At 41.3% G+C, this 19,047-nt stretch overlaps 1 protein-coding gene across 1 annotated transcript in view; it reads left to right on the top strand.

Annotated features, from left to right (window-relative positions):
* The window catches only part of PKNOX2 (PBX/knotted 1 homeobox 2), a 228,045-nt gene that overhangs the window by 173,045 nt on the left and 35,953 nt on the right, over positions 1-19,047 (top strand). The window contains exon 7 of the mRNA XM_083368690.1: positions 7,960-8,148. Coding sequence (XP_083224816.1) covers positions 7,960-8,148 — 189 coding nt within the window. The remainder of the gene's footprint in view (positions 1-7,959; positions 8,149-19,047) is intronic.

Raw genomic sequence — 19,047 nt, 5'->3', positions numbered from 1 at the left:
TGTTAGAGGGACGCGGTGGCTCAGTGGGTTAAGACGCTGAGCTTGTCGATCAGAAGGTCGGCAGTTTGGCGGGTCGAATCCCGAGTGCCGCGTAACAGAGTGAGCGCCTGTTACTCGTCCCAGCTTCTGCCAACCTAGCAGTTTGAAAGCACGTAAAAATGCAAGTAGAAAAATAGGGACCACTACGGTGGGAAGGTAACAGCGTTCCGTGCGCCTTTGGCGTCTAGTCATGCCGGCCACATGACCACGGAGACGTCCTCGGACAAACGCTGGCTTTTCGGCTTTGAAACGGAGATGAGCACCGGCCCCTAGAGTCGGAAACGACTAGCACGCATGTGCGGGGGAACCTTTACCTTTACCTTTATTTATTTGTTAAAAAACTTAAAAGCAGCAGTAGTTGTAATTTTCCTTTTTGTTTGTTTGTTTTCATGGAGAGTGGATTATTTTTTTCCCCTTAAGGTACATGAATAGGAACATTTCTTCTAGAGGAGTTAGCTGGAAAAGATTTGAAGGAGATCACAATGGGTTAAGTGCCCAATTTCTTCCTTGGTTTCAAGAGGGGTTTTGTTTTTTTTGTTTTTTGCAATTTGTTCCAACTCCCTTCTGCTATTTTTGTACAGATTATGTTAAAGTTCAATGTTCTTATGTTAGTATCCTGTGTCATTTATCCAAGGGATTCAGTGTCAAAAGTTAAAGCTGTGCCAATGAATTCAAAAGTGCTATAAGATGCTGCCGTTCTCCTATAAGGCTGGCTGGCAGAGTCCTTCTCTTTTCATCAGTTGACTTCACTTGATGTACTTCTTTTACTGGAACATAATTAAATGCAATAAAGATGAGGATGTCCTTGGCTCCAGACTGTACTTGTGGCTGAAACACCTCATAACCAGAAGACTTATTATATCCTTCTAATACAGCCCTTAAGAATCCCCAGTTCCTTTCGGATGAGCCTTTTTAGCAATTGCACCCAGATTTCTAAGATCATACAGGATTTCCAATCCCAGATTCTATAGTCAGAAAATTTAGCAGCATATAGATAAACCTTGTGCCAGACTGACCATCACTGGCTCTGCATCAATAAATAATTGAAGGTCATTGCCACCAATGTATTACACTTTCCTTTCAAATTCATTAACAGAAGTGGCCTTTGGTGACAAAGTGGCATTTTGCTTGAAGCAAAAATGGTCCCATCTGGACTAACAATCAAATACTAGTCTGAGTTCCTCGCTGCTGTCTTTATTTTCAATGGAGAACATCCCATTGTCCACCAAGGAGAATGGGAAAATCTGGAAATTCCCCAGATTTTCCAGAGAACTATAACCAGTCAGCGTACACACTACACATAGAACATAAAATAATAGAGTTGGAAGGGATGGTGGGGATCTTCTGGTCCAATCCTCTGCTTGAGCAGAAGACCCTATACCATTTCAGACAAATGTCTTTTTGAAAGCCTCCGCTGATGGAGCACCCACAACTTCTAAAGGCAAGCTATTCCATTGGTTGATTGCTCTCGCCGTTTGGAAATTTCTCCTTCATTCTAGGTTACTTCTCTCGTGGATTAGTTTCCATTCATTGTTTCTCATCTTGCCTTCAGGTGCTTTGGAAAATAGTTTCAACCTCCCCCCCCCTCATTTTTGTAGGAGCCGCTCAAAGATTGGAACTTTGCTATCATGTCACCCCTAGTCCTTCTTTTCATTAAACTAAAGGTAAAGGTTCCCCCGCACATGCGTGCTAGTCATTTCCAACTCTAGGGGCCGGTGCTCATCTCCGTTTCAAAGCCGAAGAGCCAGCGCTTGTCCGAGGACGTCTCCGTGGTCATGTGGCCGGCATGACTAGACGCCAAAGGCGCACGGAACGCTGTTACCTTCCCACCGTAGTGGTCCCTATTTTTCTATTTTTTACGTGCTTTCGAACTGCTAGGTTGGCAGAAGCTGGAATGAGTAACAGGCGCTCACTCTGTTACGCGGCACTCGGGATTCGACCCGCCAAACTGCTGACCTTCTGATCGACAAGCTCAGCGTCCTAACCCACTGAGCCACCGTGTCCCTTTCATTAAACTAGACATACTCAATTCCTGTAGCTATAGCAGCACTCTTAATACCACTAAACTCTGCTTCTGTCACTACTAATATTAATATATTAACTGTTATTGTTGTCTCTCCTATTGCTTTCCTAGATTTTTTTAAAGCTCACAGGCGATAGCACTTGGAAGTCTTGCCAACCATGATGCTTCAAATGAATCCACCCTCCCCATGATCCTTATCTCCCAAAGTTTATTTGTTGTATGTACATGGTTTTAATGCCACTAATCCTATGTAAATTGTCCACCATAGCTGACAGCAAAGAGGAGAGGAAAAGGCCAGGGACATTAACCATCATTAGAATAAGAATCATGTATTCCTCACAGGCGAGATGCACATAATTAGAAATTAGAAAAAGGTCAGATCTCGCCATTATCAACTCAATCAGCTGCTGAGTGCCACACAGTCAATTAATTCAGCATCTGTATTTTTTACAACCCCGCACACGTATTCCATCGGACTGTAACTCATTATCCGGACAGATATACGGCTCAGCGAAGCAGGGACATAAAATGAGAGACCCCAAGCAAATGAGCTGAGATAATTGAGAGATTTATTATATATATAATATATATACACACACACACACAGAGAGAGAGAGAGAGAGAGAGAGAGAGAGAGAGACAGAGAGAGAGAGAGAAAGAGAGAGAGAGAGAGAGAGAGAGGGAGAGGGAGGGAGGGAGGGAGGGAGGGAGGGAGATACAGACGTATATACATGGGCACACACAACTTTCCTTGCCCTTGAATGCTAACTTTCAGGAAGATGTTTGTTGAGCAGGTTCAATGTTGCTGGAGAACTTCTACTATCATGGTTCTTTCTTTCTTTCTTTCTTGAAATCTTGTGGATCTTTCCAAGAGCTGAGAGTGGCCCTTGGGACTTCTATTCCTGTCGTCTTTCATCCTCACAAAAATCCTTGCTGGATAGGAGATGCAGAAGGATGGTGTCTCTGCTAGATTCATAACCAGGATTTCACGGCTGAGAAGGCACTTTCCATCTTGACATTCATTTCACTGTACTTGTTGTTGTTAGCTGCGAAGTTGTGTACGACCCATCGCGACCCTATGGACAACAGTCCTCCAGGCCTTCCTGTCCTCTACCATCTTCTGGAGTCCATTTAAGCTCAGCCTACTGTACTAGACTAGCCCTATTCTGTGACTATTGATGTATGTGGGAAGAATGGGTTAGTTGTCTTCTCACGTCTTCCTTCATTTCCAGCTTCCCCTGTTGAAGACTGCATTTGGATAATTGGGGTAATAGTTCTTCCTGTACAGGTGTTCCTCAACTTATGAACCACAGCTAGGACTGTAATTTCCTTTTCTAAGCATGGGAATTGTTCAGTGAGTCAGATTCAATTTTATGGCCTTTTATGACACAGTTGTTAAACAAATCACTGCAGTTGTGAAGTGTATCACACGGACATTAGGCAAATGCAGTTTCCCTCACTGACTCTACTGAGTACCCTTCACTTCCCCCACAGAAAGAAAGAAAGAAAGAAAGAAAGAAAGAAAGAAAGAAAGAAAGAAAGAAAGAAAGAAAGAAAGAAAGAAAGAGGAAGGAAGGAAGGAAGGAAGGAAGGAAGGAAGGAAGGAAGGAAGGAAGGAAGGAAGGAGAAATTCAGAATGTGACCTGACTGAGAGCAATTGAGTTTGCTTCTGCTGAAGTTTTAATAACAAGCATCCTTTAGTAGATGGGGCAGTTGTAGGAATTTTCCCCTTGTTTGCACACAAAGTGCCTTAGTTTCAAATAATATAAAAATTATTCTCTCCTTTCTCTATCTAATTTCCCTTTCCGCCTTTTTTTTGCAATTCAGCTAGGAAAGCTTTCACATTTCCGCAAGGGCAAGAAATGTTTCTGTTATTTCGCACTGGGATAGAGGAACCCATCCATGTTCATTTCTCTTAGCTGCTTAATTTTGTGAGAAGGTCAAGTTTGGTTTGTCAGATGGGAGAAAATCTCCTTTCAAAATCTTGCTCTAAATTTATATTTTAGCAATAGCACTTCGACTTATACACTGCCACAGTGTTTTACAGCACTTTACGAATGAGTCACAAGGCTGAAGCTTTATTTGCATATTTCTCCCCCCCCCCAACAATCTGGGTCCTTATTTTACTGATCTCAGAAGGATGAAAGGCTGAGTCAACCTCAACCCCATCAGGATCGAACTCCTGGCTGTGGCAGAGTTAGCCTGCAATACTGCATTCTAACCACTGTGCCACCACAGCTCTGCCAGGTTTTAATACAAAATGTGCCTTTTGCGTGCAATTTTGTTTAGCAAGAGGTGTAGTTCAGTACAAGTTAATATACATCCTCATTGACAAACTGCATTGCTCAGCAGAGCTGTGATGGTCAACTGATGACGTTTCCATTTGTCTACTGATGTAAAAATGTGAACTTATTTCAAACTGTTCCTTCCATTATCATAGAACAGGGGTGTCAAATTGCTGGCCCGCAGGCCGGATGCATCACGACAAAACCGTGCCCACCCCATTGCCAGCAATGGGGAAAAAGCTCCAATATGTCGCATGACGTCACGTGACGTTGTGAGTTTGACACTCCTGTCATAGAACAAAAATCGATATTTTGTGCTCTTGGACAGCACCTTCCTTACTAATTGTGCTGCTACTTCTTAGCGGAATCCAAAGCAAACTCCAGGTGGATAAGTACGGTGGGCCACCACCCCTTGAACAGCCTGTGACTAATAAGCTGGTAAAAGGGACCATTAAAATTAGCAAGTTGAAAAAACTGGTTTGAAATTTAAAGACCATTTCTTACAATATTTTTAAAAAGCTGATTTACTACTCTGGGGTGAATCGCTGAGATTTTATACCTGATTCAGGATTTGGAGCTGGGGCTATAAAACGGAAGGCCTCCTCCGTTCCACGCATGGCATGTTTTATGTGTAAATTTTTTAACATTTATGGGGTACATTTTTATGAAGGCCAAGTCCTCTCTCAGGGGAGAGCTTACGAGGCAGATTTTTCATTCCCCAGGCTTGTTAAACAGAGAAGTCAGCTGAGAATAATCAAGGATGCTCTTAAGAATTCTCATGGCTGGATTCCAAAATGCTCCGAGAATGAAAAGCTGAGTTTTCCCAGGGGAATATTTGGGAGCTGTGCCTCTCTTAGTGGCGCCAGCAGCACCCATTATCAGACATACAACAGTACGGGTGGTCCTCCACTTACAACAGTTCGCTTAGTGACTGTTCAAAGTTACAACCGCAGTGAAAAAAGGGACCGATGACCGTTTTGCACACTTACAGTCATTGCAGCATCCCCATGACCCCATGATCAAAATTCAGATGCTTGGCAACTGGCTCATATTTATGACGGTCGCAGCGTCCCCGGGGTCCTGTGATCCCCTTTTGCGACCTTCTGACAAGCAAAGTCAATGGGGAAGCCAGATTCACTTAACAACCATGTGACTAACTTAACAACTGCAGTGATTCACTGAACAAATGGGGTGAGTCGTAAAACGGGGTAAAACTCACTTAACAAATTTCTTACTTAGCTGCATAAATTTTGGGATCAGTTGTCGTCGTAAGTTGAGAAATACCTGTAGTCCAGTTCTGACAGTGTGTCAGCCCTCCCGGGTAAGGCAGTCAAGAGACACCAGTAGGTGAACCCAATCTACTTTATTGTAGATTTTAATTTACAGAATCTTCCAAGTTTGAAAGTACAGGCTTTTAACTGCCTGATGTATTAGGGGACGTCCATCCTAAATGTCTATGGAGATTCTCAAACATCAAGGTTATAGTTGTCTGAAAGGTGTTTTTTTCCAAACGGTCTTACTTTCTTGTCTTTTTTTATTATGGAAAACATTTTGTTTCTCCTCCAAGCAGCTGTAGCCAGAACTGAAGAAGCTTCTTGAATGATAAACGAAACATTTTCAAGGGGGAAAAAAGCAATAAAAACCAAGAAACTCCAGTTGCCTTTTGGAAAAGCATCTTTGTCAGGTCCTTCCTAAGTTTCTTCCCCTGTGTGTTAAGCCACTGAGGGTTCCTGCCTCTCTTCTTTAATTTTTTCTTAGGCAACATCTCTTCCCCTCATCCCCCAAAGTCACCAGCACATACCATGATCCATGGCTTATCTGCCTTTTAGAAATCCGGGATCCACAGGAAGCTCATTAGTTTGGCAATTTCACTCACAGCTGCATCTCTATTCTCAGTGGATCTTCCATTTTTCTTACAGAGATAGTAGACCAGCTCCACAAGTCCCACTTTACTTGTCTAGCCATGGAAAAAAAATGTTCTCCCACTCCTATTAAAGGGGATGATTCTTCTAAGATAATACTTAAGATATCATTGTGTACTTGTGTTTTTGAATATTTGGGGAATCTATGCCATCATTGTCCGTGTTTAAAATTTGCGGGTTATTAAAAAAATAATTACTTTGTGTTGGTTGGACACTTTTGAGTCTGTTTAGGAAGAAGCTGAAATTTTCAGCTAATTGTCAAACAGCAATTGTAGTACCATGAAGTGGTTATGTGTTTTATGATGGGTTCTTTTTGGAGAAAAAATATTTCATCTCTTCATTCTATATGGGGGACTGGTCAGTTTTTGACCAGGCTCACGTTCTGTTGAATTGTATATTGATTGTTTGGAAAGAAACAAGAAAACAGCAGCTAAGAATGTTTTTGCTTTTTTATGAGTACAACAATCTGGTGCTATAATGTTGGAACCTATTTTCCATCAATTACACAGTATGTAACTATGTCTATATCTGAGCAACTATTTGATCACTGGAGCAATGAGCAGAATAGATACCCATAACCCTCAACTTACAATTATCCGTTTGGGGACCATTCAAAGTGGAAATGTCCCTGAAAAAAGTGACTGGTTGTCACAATTACAACCGTTGCAACATCCCTATAATCACATGATCAAAATTTAGGACCTTGGCAACTGGCATGTGTGCAGTGTCTTGGAGTTACATGATTGCCATTTGCGGCCTTCCCAATCAGCTTATGACAAGCAAAGTCAATGGGGAAAGCCAGATTCACTTAATAACCGTGTGAGTCACTTGATAACTGCATCTCCACAACCATGGGAAAAGGTCATAAAATTGGTCACAGTGCACTTAACAATCACTGTGCTTAGCCATGGAAATTCTCGCCCCCGATTGTGGTTACAGGTTGAGGACTACCAGTATTATAAGTTATATCTTTCATTTAATCATAATCAAAATAGAAAGTTGGAAGGGACCTTGGAGATCATTTAGTCCAACCCCCTGCTCAGGCAGGAAACCCTATACCATTTCAGACAAATGGCTGTCCAGTCTCTTCTTAAAAACTTCCAGTGTTGGAGCATTCACAGCTTCTGGAGGCAGGTGGTTCCACTGGTTAATTGTTCTAACTGTCAGGAAGTTTCTCCTTAGTTCTAGGTTGCTTCTCTCTTTGGTCAGTTTTCATCCATTGCTTCTTGTCTTGCCTTCAGGCGCTTTGGAGAATAGCTTGACTCCCTCTTCTTTGGGGCAGCCCCTGAAATATCGGAACACTGCTATCATGTCACCCCTTACTTTCACCCCTTACTTTCCCATTACTTATTATTAAATAAAGGGATTTACACATTGATCGTTTAACTAGATAACATGGTGTGTGGGTGTGGGTGTGTGTGGGTGGGTGTGCCTGTGCACAAATGCATCTGTGCTTGTGAGGGTTTTTTTGGATCAGAAATATAAGAGAAATGTTTTTCTTTTCTTTTCAAACATAAAAATAAAAATGGGAAAATGAGAAAGTGCCTGCATCTTTAAATGATTAAATACATAATTAATTAAGGAACATAGCAGAACTGATTGCCGTCGTTTGAAGGCTTTATCTTCCACCGATGCCTTCCTTGTTTTCTATAAGTAAAATGACCCAGCTCTTGCTTTTAATTGTCTGCAGATGGTGAAAGCTATTCAGGTCCTCCGAATTCATCTCTTGGAGCTGGAGAAAGTGAATGAATTGTGCAAAGACTTTTGTAACCGTTACATCACCTGCCTCAAAACTAAGATGCACAGCGACAACCTTCTCAGGAATGACCTTGGGGGACCTTACTCCCCGAATCAGTCCTCCATTAACCTACACACACAGGTAATTGCTGAAAAATACACTTCACGCGCCCCCTTGTAAACAGCTAGATGTTCTTGAGGCAGAGTCATATTTCTCACAAGGTACTCTTAATCTGAAAATACCTCCTATCTTGAATTCTGAAGGCAGCTCAAAAAAAAAAAATAACCAGCAGCCCTAGATTGGTAGAAGGTGACCAAACACAGAGAGCCCTGATCTTCAGAGATATGATCGTCATTATTCTTGTATTTCACACTCTGCACCAAGTCCTGTCTTTTTCTCCCCTAGCATTTTGCCCTGCTTAGTTGCAGCCTCTGCTTTGTTTACGTTGTGCTTGTTTAGCTGACGCAGCAAAGCTACCAACGCACAAGGCAACAAAGGGGTTGCTTTTCAACCTGCCCGTTGTAGAACTTAAGCTAGGGAGATGAGAAGGAGCAACTGGCCCCCAAATCACCCAGCTGGCTTACGTGCCGAAGGAAAGACTAGATCTAGATCTTACAACCCTCATCCAGTTCCTTAACCACTATAACATGCTGGCTCTCTATCAAAGTTTGTCAAAACCTACGCAGAAGAAGAGAGCTGGGAAGGACCTTGAAGGCCTTCTTATCCAATCCCTTGCTCAAGCAGTAAACCCTATCCTACTCCAAAAATCCTTTCCTTTACGAAATCCTTATAAAAGGTTTGTACAGAGCCCGTCGATAGAGCAGGGGTCCTCCACCTTGCTTTGCTGGCTGAGGAATTCTGGGAGTTGAAGTCCACAAGCCTTAAAGTTGCCAAGGTTGAGGACCACCTGCTATTTATTTATTTATTTATTTATTAGTTTTTATAGAGTATGTGACAAGTTAAATCCTAGCAAACGGGCTGGAAAATTGCTCTCTCTTGAAACTCCAAAGAACGGTGATCGGTCACAGACCAGGCCTTCTTACATGGTAACATCTGGGACTGGGGGGGTGACTTTTGTGGGTTACAAGCTGAGGAAGAAGGTAGAGTTGGAGCAAATGACTCAATAGCCTGCCATGGGTGTAAATCTTTCTGGTACAGTAGTTGTGGAAAGAAGAGCTGTTGCCTCTTCAGAAGAAATTCTGCCAAGTTCTCAAGCTCATTATTTGATTGGAAAACATCATCCAATCATCTTCCAGGAGAACTTTTCATGTATACATAGATAAAAGCCTCAAAATGCTAGATCTCCACACCACCTAGGGATGATTTTAAATATGTCCCATAAAAGTTACTAACTGAGCTCTTGGACAGCCTTGTTGCACAAAGTATTCCTCTACTTGATCATTCAAAAATGACTATTTGACATGTCATCTTAATCCCATGAAGTTCCAGGCATTATTTCTAAGGCTATGAATCCACAATTCGGGGTTGTTGTTTTTTACAAACTTGGCGATTAGGAAATGATGGTTCTTAATAGGATATGAGGAATCGCGATGGCTCAGCAGTTAAAAGCAGGGAGCTCGTCAACTGGAAAGCTGACAGCCCAGGTTGGAGACCTGAGCGCTGTGCAACGGATGAGCTCCCATTCATTGCTCCATATCCTGCCCACCTAGCAGTTCGAAAGCATGCAAGTGCGAGTAGATAAATAGGTACCACTTCGGTGGGAAGGTAACCGCATTCCGTGCGCCTTTGGTGTATAGCCATGTTGGGCACATGATCACAGAAAATGTCCTTGGACAACGCTGATTCCCTTGGCCAAGAAACGGGGATGAGCACTGTGCTCTAGAGTCAGACACAACTGGACAGGGAAACCTTTATCTTTACTAATAGAATAGATGTGTTTCTTTATTCCCTTTCAGAAGAAACATTCCACGTACCCAGCATTGGTTTAATTACACTAAAAATCTTTTCAAAAAAAGACTCACCACCAATATAACATTTTGAAAACCCAAGAAACTCCTAGGTTGTGTATTATATTAGTTGTCAAGTAGTCAGCTCTGTTCTCAAGGCTAGTCTGGTGTCTTTGGTTGTCACCATTTGTCACCTTCTTCACCACTTCACAAAAATAGCTTTCTGTATCTGCTTCCTACTTACTCTGAGGATACTCTAATAAATCATGCCCAAGAATGTTCTCTTGTTCATAAATGTGTTGCTTACAAACATGGCTAGTGTGGCATGTAATTTGAGAAACAGCTCTTTTTTCATATCCTAGCTCGCAGGATTGAAATTGTTTAATTTGAAGGATCTGATAAAAAAAAATTGCACTTATCTCTCCCTGTTTATATTCCTAAAGAGGAGATCTATTAGATATTAAATACTATCATTACTATAAAGAAAAAGAACACCTGTGCTCTTTTCTCTTAGAATTTAACTTCTCCCTGACTAGAATATGCAACGGATGATTATTATTTGAGTGAAAATTGGTCAACCCCAGAATGAGTATAATGTGATTTGCACCTGGACACATTAAAGTCATTGTATATATTTGAGTAAAATCATAGCAATGCTATTGCAAGTGGTTTAGCAGTATCCTCTTCATTCACCCAGAAGTAAGTTCTACCAAGTTCAGTAGGACTTGCTTCCAGGTAAGTGGATAAAAATAGAAAATTTATATTAGCAGGCCTAATATTTCTTTAAATTTAAGAATCCACATTAAAAAAAAACCTCTCTTTGAAACCCAGAAAAATATTTTCGATGCAGTTTATGATCCAAGTTGCAATTATTTCCTTTACAATATGTTTTGAGGTTGGGGTCAAAATCCTTCTCTCTTTCTGTGCGGTTTTTGGAGATGGCAGAACCTAGCTGACACCTTACCTTCAGATAAGCTAGGAATACAATTCTTAAAATCCCAAATAAATATGGCTTTTTATGCATTTTGCCAGAGAGAAATCAGAAGACAAACGTCTGGTCACATTGCATAGGGACAGTACATTTTTTATGATAATACAGAACTATGAAGAATCTGCAAAAGATGCATAAAAACCCACTTCCAAAATATATAAATGTCAACAACAGCAGGCAAACATGTTCCAATACTGTGCTCATTTGATACTAACTTTTTTGAAGCTTTCAGGTTAGGGTTTCTGGAGAAGACATGTATACATACATACAAGAAACTATTGAAAAACTAGAAACGAAACTACACACTGTGTGTGGGGGGGAAGTATTATATAGGATCAAGCCGCAACATTTATTTACTCTTCTTTCTCAACACTTGACATGTTCCTGCATCATTAAATCTTGGCAAAAGCGTAACTTTAAAAAATAAATCTGATTGAACCTGCTGAGTAGTTCCTCAATTATCTTTTACAAGATAAAAAAGATTCTAAAAGAAACATGAAAAAAATGTAAGCTCATAGAAAACAAATATACCTTTCTTGCAATTTCTACTCCCTAAAACAAGAAAGAGAGATGCTTTGGAAAGAATAATGTCCTTTTTAGGCATGAGTAACCTACTGTCAAGAAAACTAAAAGGAAATTTACAAAAATGTCAGTGTGTTACTGGAAGATGAGTCTTTTCAACTCGTAAAGTATCCAGTGGAATTATCTCTGTCTGAATGAAAAGCAAGCCAAGAAATGTTACGACATTCCCACGTTTAAGCTCCAACCAAGGGATACAGAGGAAACAGAGCTTCCAACAGTTCTATGGGACTTTTTGAACCCTTGCTGACACAACACCCTCAACAATGTCAAAATAAGTATAGGGGACTGGGAGGGGGTCTGATGGCTCAGTGGGTAAAGAAGCTGAGCTTGTCAACTGACAGCCCAGGTTTGAGACCGGAGCTCTTCGTGATGGGGTGAGCTCCCATTACTTGCTCTAGCTCCTCCCCACAGAACAGTCTGAAAGTATGCAAATGCAAGCAGATAAATAGATACTACTTTGGCAAGAAGGTTATAACGTTGAGTTGTGCTGGCCACATGACAACGGAAGTGCCTTCAGACAACGCTGGCACCCTCAGCTAAGAAACGGTGATGAGCACTGCCCCCTCGTGTCGGGTATGACTGGGCAGTGGAAAACTTTACTTTTATAGGAGCCTGGAATGTTAAAAGTTGAAAATAAAGTAGCATGTGATATAATGGGAAAATATGGACTCCACATACAGAACGATGGAAAAGGCAGAGTTCTGCCAGGAAAATACTAAGTTTGTAACAGATACCCCATTTCAGCAACCTAAAAGACATTGCTGCGTGGACAACCACCCAAATTAAATTGACTGTATATTCTTCAAGAAAAGATGGAAACGTTCTATTCTGTCGGCAAAGCCAAGAACGAGGGCTGATTGCTCCAGCCCCTTCTTGCAGTGGAACTAAAGAAAAGAAATAAAATCATCAAACCAACAAGGTTTGTCTTCAGTAATGTATGATAGGATTATGCAGTGGTGCTACAGCATATAGATTTAATGGATTAGAATGGATAAATAGAATGCCTGAACAGTTCTGGGCTAAAATTTATGACATCATTAAAGACAAGGCAAAGATATCCAAAATTACAGGGGGGGGGGGAAAGGCCACAGAGGGAGAGAAAACTGTACCCCGTTATTCCAGATAAGATCAAGAAGAGATAAGGAAATGTATCCAAATAATCAGTGCAGAGAAATCAAGGGAAATGACATAAAGGGAAGCTCAGGAGGTTTATTTAAGAATGTTACAGGAATCGTGAGAATTTTTAATGCAAAGAGGGACATAAAAATAGGGTAAAGAAGGCAAAAATCTGTCGGAAAAAGAAAAGGCAAACATGAGATCTTTCAAATACACAAATGTACAAAAAGAGTTTCTATTAAAATATACCCAGACATTGGACAAAATAAGTTTAATGGGCCCTGGAAAATACTGCTAACCAAGCTGTAACTCTTGCTGAAATACCGGCACAAATCTTTAAAACCTTGCAAGATGATGGAGTCAACGTGCTAAGCAGGCATGACAAACATAGCACAGGGCCATGGGACTGGAAAAAAATAAACACAGGTTCTGTTACCAGGAGAGAATGATCCAACTACCAAACAACCTGTTTATCTCATTTCTTATAAGATAACACTTCTGAGTGTGCATCCAGGTTTCAACAATGCACAGGCCAAGAGCTCTCCAGGCTGGATTCAGAAGAGGCATATCAACATGAAATCACATTGCTAACACCCAGTGGATAATGGGGGGGGAGGAGAATCTATTTTTGCTTTATGGATTTTAGAAATGCTTTTGACTGTGTAGAATGTAAACCGCACATACTGTGGATAACCCTTAAAAGCATGGGCGTACCAGCTTATATCAGCATGTTAAAGAATTTATATGAAGACCAAGGGAAGAAAAAACAAAACAGAATATGGAGCAACTTTTCAAAATTGGGGAAACAATGGACCAAGTTTAATTAATTGGAATTAAAATTGCTTGGAGACACATTAACGGCCTCAGATACCACTTGGATACCTGGAAGTCAGAAAGACTTAAAGAATCTGTTATTAAAGATGAAAGAATGCAAAAGCTGGTCAATATTAATACTAATATATATATATATATATATATATATATATATATATATATATATATATATATATATATATATATATATATATATATATACATACATACATACACACACACACACACACACACACACACACACACACATATTTTAATTCTATAACATTAATAACAAACATTTTAAAATGTCAGCTGGCAAGGCCAACCCAGTGCAAACAGGGAGCGAAGAAACTGAAGTAATGACAGGCTTTATTTTCCAGGACTGAAAAATCAACAAGGATGGTGACCATCATTTTAAAATAAAGAAAAGTGAGTCTGCTACCTGGGAAAATGACTCTGACAAACCTGGACAAAATATTAAAGGGCAGAGACATCCTACTGACATCAAAGGTACCACTTTTCAAGGCTATGCTTTTTCCAGTTTTATCATATGGTTGTAAAAGCTTGGAGCATCAGAAAAAGCTGAATGAATTTAAAAAAAAACCCCAATGATGCCATTGAATTTTTATCCCGGAAAAAAAAACAGCTGATAATATCTTGAACTGTAAGAAGATCCAACAATTCAGTGCCCAATAAAGGAAAACTCGTGGAAACATCAATGATGAGGCTAAAGCCTAAATATTTTGGAGCCTTTATGTTCGAAAGCGAGAGTCAACGGAAAGGCCCCTGATGCTTGGGAGAAATGGAAAGTGATTGAGAAGAGAACCAATAGGAGACAAGGTGGCTGAATACTACTGACCACAGTTGTGTGGGAACCTAAACAAAAACAGCTACTCAAAGAGCAAGCTATTGCCCACCAGATCACAGAGAGCCAGAGGTTGCTGAACAATATGAAACAACGATAAAATAACAATGAACAAAACAACCATTCTTTCTTTTTTCTCTCTCAAATAAATAAATAAATAAATAAACCTTTATTGTCAAAGTACAACATGTGTACATTGAGATTAGCTGAGCCTCCCCCGTGCTCTCTCCCCCCAACACACAGTGACAACAAACCCTCCATCCCACCACACTATGTGGACCAACTACACCACACACCGGCCTCCCAAGTCAATTCTGCGTAAGATTATGTCCCATTTAAAAGCCTAACAGCCCACGGATAAAAGCTATTTTTCAGCCTGTTGGTACGGCTGGCTATATTCCTATATCTCCTACCGGATGGTAGGAGAGTAAAGAGATACCATCCAGGGTGTGAGTCATCCCTGAGAATCTTCCTCACTCTTCCAAGGCAAGGAGCCCTGGCGAGGTCATCCAGTGGTGTCAGGGAACAGCCCACAATGTCTTGTGCTGTGCTCACTACCCTCTGTAATACTTTCCTGTCCGCGGCTGTCAGACCAGCATACCAAACCACAATACCATACCATACCATAATCTATTTAACAGAATAACAGAGTTGGAAGGGACCTTGGAGGTCTTCTTGTCAAGGAATCCTCAACCCCTGGGCTGCAGACCCGGACTGAACCGCAGCCTGTTCAAAACCAGGCTGCACAAGTGGCGGGTGAGCATGTGTGTGCACGCAGCTCCACTTGCATGAGCAAAGCGCCACTCGTGTAAGCAAAGTTGTGCAAATGGAGCTGTGCACATGCCTGTTGCTCACAAAAAAAACATCTCCTCCCTGCCCCTACCCAGCAGGCTGCCAAGCTGGAAAGTTTGGAGGGCGCTGTTTTAGTCTAACCCCCCTGCTCAAGCAGGGGTTGGCAACCTTGGTTCTGTTATGACTCGTGGACTTCAACTCCCAGAATTCCTCAGCCAGCTATGTTGGCTGAGGAATTCCGGGAGTTGAAGTCCACGAGTCATAAAAGAGCCAAGGTTGCTTACCCCTGCCCTATACCATTTCAGACAAGTGGCAGTCCAATTTCTTTTTAAACATCTCCACTGAAATCCAATCAATCAATCAATCGGAATAGAGCTGGAAGGGACCTTGGAGGTCATCTATTCCAACCTCCTGCTCAGGCAGCAAACCCTAGACCATTTCAGACAAATGGCTGTCCAGTCTCTTCTTAAAAGCCTCCAGTGATGGAACACCCACAATGTCTGCAGGCAAGCCCTTCCACTGGTTAATTGTTCTCGTTCTTAGGAAATTTCTTTTCGCCTCCATCCATTGCTTCTTGTTCTGCCTTCAGGACCTTTGGAAAACAAGTTGACCCCTTCATTTTTGTGGCAGCCCCTCAAATATCGGAACACCGCTACCGTGTCTCCCCCCTAGTTTTTCTTTTCTCTAGACTGGACATACCCAATTCTTGCAATCGTTCTTCGTAGGTTTTAGCCAGGCCCCTAATCATCTGTGTTGGTTTTTATAATAATTATACTAATAAATATATTCATAATGATTTATGCTTTTACTTATGATTTGTAAACATTATGTATAAATACTAGTTCCAACATCTCTGCTCTTTATTCAGAACCAAATTCTCTCTTATCCTTTGCAGTAGACCGAAACACCATTAGCCCAACCCCACCCTTTGTAGAAGAAGCAGACAGATTTATTTGTTTGTTTGTTTTTAATATGTTATGCCATTCCAATAGTATCAACCAACAAACAGGGAATCCGATATCAACTTCACTTTGAATTCTTCCTTCCGAGTCTAAACCATGCAAGTTACTCCTCTGCTGATGTTACCTGTTTTGTTTTGTTTTGTTGGCCAACCCACCAAAAAAAAAGAATGTGCAAAATATCTATTCTCTTAATTCTTTGCCAAATAAAAAATGCATAGTTACAAGCACTCCCTTTCCCCAAAAAGAAGAGAATTCAAGGGTTGCAACTGCTTTTTCTTTGGAAGGCAGGGTCAGGGGACGTATTGACAAGTTTAGGATTTATTTACAAATATAGAGATTGAGATAGCTAGAGACAAGAATAAATGCAAAAGCGCCAGATGGTTAGGAGAATGAAATGGAATACTGTAAGCAGAAAGGATCCATGTTTTAGAGAGAGAGTTTAAAACATGGAAATTTTGAATTGGTAGAGTCGTCCTGCCCATCACATGGATCAACCTCTTTGGTTCAAGCTAGTCTATAACTGGATGATGATTTTTTTCTGTAGAATAATATTTTAAAGATGCCAGGTGCAGTTTTTCAAGCCAGCTGAGTGGAGGGATCTCTAAATGTTGAGTTAAAATCCATCTTTCTCTGTGCTACAGTGCAAAAGCTCGTTTACTCAAACCCAGAGAATTTATTTGGAGAGAAAAGTGGGGGAGGGGTGATGATAGAGTGGAAAAGTTTGGTTCCTGTTTAGATTTTACTGAACTATCTAAATCATTTAATTGTTGATCTTAAGAAAAAAAGAAAGAAAGAAAGAAAGAAAGAAAGAAAGAAAGAAAGAAAGAAAGAAGCGCACGCAGAGAGCCCATTGTGTCTTCAAATATTCTCTAGAAATGGACTTAATATTCCTTTACTGCTTTATTGTAGTTTCCCTTATGATCAAAATTAGCAAGAAACTTGCATAAAGGAGAACAATAATTGCTCAACGAGCATCTCATTTGTAATTTATTGGTTTCTATTATTGCGAGTCACCATGGCAACGCCTCGCATCCAGGGCGATGAGAGAGATGTTAGATATGAACTGACGGAGCTCGCTGAGTCCCAGCAAATGCAGATGCACAGTTTTATCAGTAATTTTCATGAAAATAATATGTGAGGAGTTAATGAGATGGAAAGCTGTCCTGTGGCTATTGTGATTTTTTTTTTCTAAATGTTGATCTAATTAGAATGCATCGGTCAGGAAAAGTAATGAGGATTTAGAGCTTCACAAAGATGCGAGGATCATATCAGAAAATTAACACGAGTCTTTGGAAAATAATCAGCCCCTCAGAGAGGCAGAGAAATGACACTCCTTCCCCTTCCCTGACATTTGGAGAAGGAATTTGTCTTCTGCGGAAAGGAATGAGTGACTGCACTTTCTTTTTCTTCTGCAGCTGGCTGGCTGCTGGGATGACACATTGCACGAACCGTCGGAGGGGAGACGGGGCGTAAGCTTTGGATAAAATTAGTTTGATGTTGCCAGCTTCTGCTGAGGTGATGTGCTGGGAGGCTGGCGGGAGAGATCCCATTTCACGTAACTCAAGAACTAACGCGGGAGCCTATTTTTGGACTGACATTTGAAGAATGCAGGCCCAGCCAGAGCAAGCCAATAAGCCAGGACAAAAAAAAAATCAAGGGTTTGAAGCAGGATTCATTTGATTTTTAATCCAGTACGGACAACCGAATTATATCTGTGTGTGTTCCATTAAGTAATCTTCGACTTACGATCACAACTGGGCCCAAAATTTTCCTTGCTTAAGCAAGACCGTTATTGAGGGGTTTTATTGTTATTATTATTATTATTATTATTATTATTATTATTATTATTATTATTATTATTATTATTTTATGACTTTCTTTGCCACAGTTGAGGGACGCGGTGGCTCGGTGGGTTAGGACGCTGAGCTTGTCAATCAGAAGGTCAGCAGTTTGGCGGGTCGAATCCTGAGTGCCGCGTAACAGAGCGAGCGCCTGTTACTCGTCCTAGCTTCTGCCAACCTAGCAGTTTGAAAGCACATTAAAAAAATGCAAGTAGAAAAATAGGGACCACTGCGGTGGGAAGGTAACAGCGTTCCGTGCGCCTTTGGCGTCTAGTCATGCCGGCCACACGACCACAGAGACGTCCTCGGACAAGCGCTGGCTCTTCGGCTTTGAAACGGAGATGAGCACCAGCCCCTAGAGTTGGAAACGACTAGCACACATGTGCGGGGGAATCTTTACCTTCACCTTTACCTTGCCACAGTTGTTAAGTGAATCGTGCAGCTGTTAAGCAAATCTGGCCGTCCCATGGTCACCAGCTGGCCTTGTGCCTGAGGCAGGACCAGAACTTAAGGTCTCCCAGTTCCTAGTCTGGTGACTTAACCAGTACCCCAAATTTTGGTCCTCCTTTCCTGCTTATCTTAGTGGGAGGATTCAGTGGGAGAGTTTGGGAAGCCCTGGGTTTTCCACCTCAAATTTAATCACTCCACTCACTGGCTGATCCTGTTACCTAACCCTTTTTATCCATGGGAGGCAGAAATTGAATCAGAAACTTTCTGTCTATGCACTCTGCCTGTTTCCTATAGAACTCATCCATCCACATAGGTTAACTGGGTGGCAGACAGGAAGCTCCCCAAAACTAAGAAAACGTTCGGCTTTTACTGCACTGGCAGTAGAGTTTTAACAATGAAGTCTCCAGCTCTACCTGAAGGTAGCTTGGATTAAAGCTAGGAGTTTTCCACACAGCCCACAAGTTCAGACACCGGTCTGGGCTAGCTAGCCTGGTACTTCCACTCTGGAGATGTGATGCATGTGGGCCCTGGCTCCTCTCCTTGCCCCCTAGTTGGTCTTTCTTCACTTCCTGGAGAACAAATCAATCATCTTAATTCTGAAGGACAGATGGCCATGGATCCAAATATCTTTCTCCTAATTCCAAACATTGTATAATAGGCTGGCATTCCACCATTGTAATGTAAGACGGGGAAAACTTGTTGAGTGCTATTTCCTCAT

The sequence above is a fragment of the Vipera ursinii genome (assembly GCF_947247035.1).
Source record: "Vipera ursinii genome assembly, chromosome: 8".
Taxonomy (NCBI): domain Eukaryota; kingdom Metazoa; phylum Chordata; class Lepidosauria; order Squamata; family Viperidae; genus Vipera; species Vipera ursinii.
Note: the sequence above shows the minus strand (reverse complement) of the source record. Positions and strands in the feature narration are given on the sequence as shown.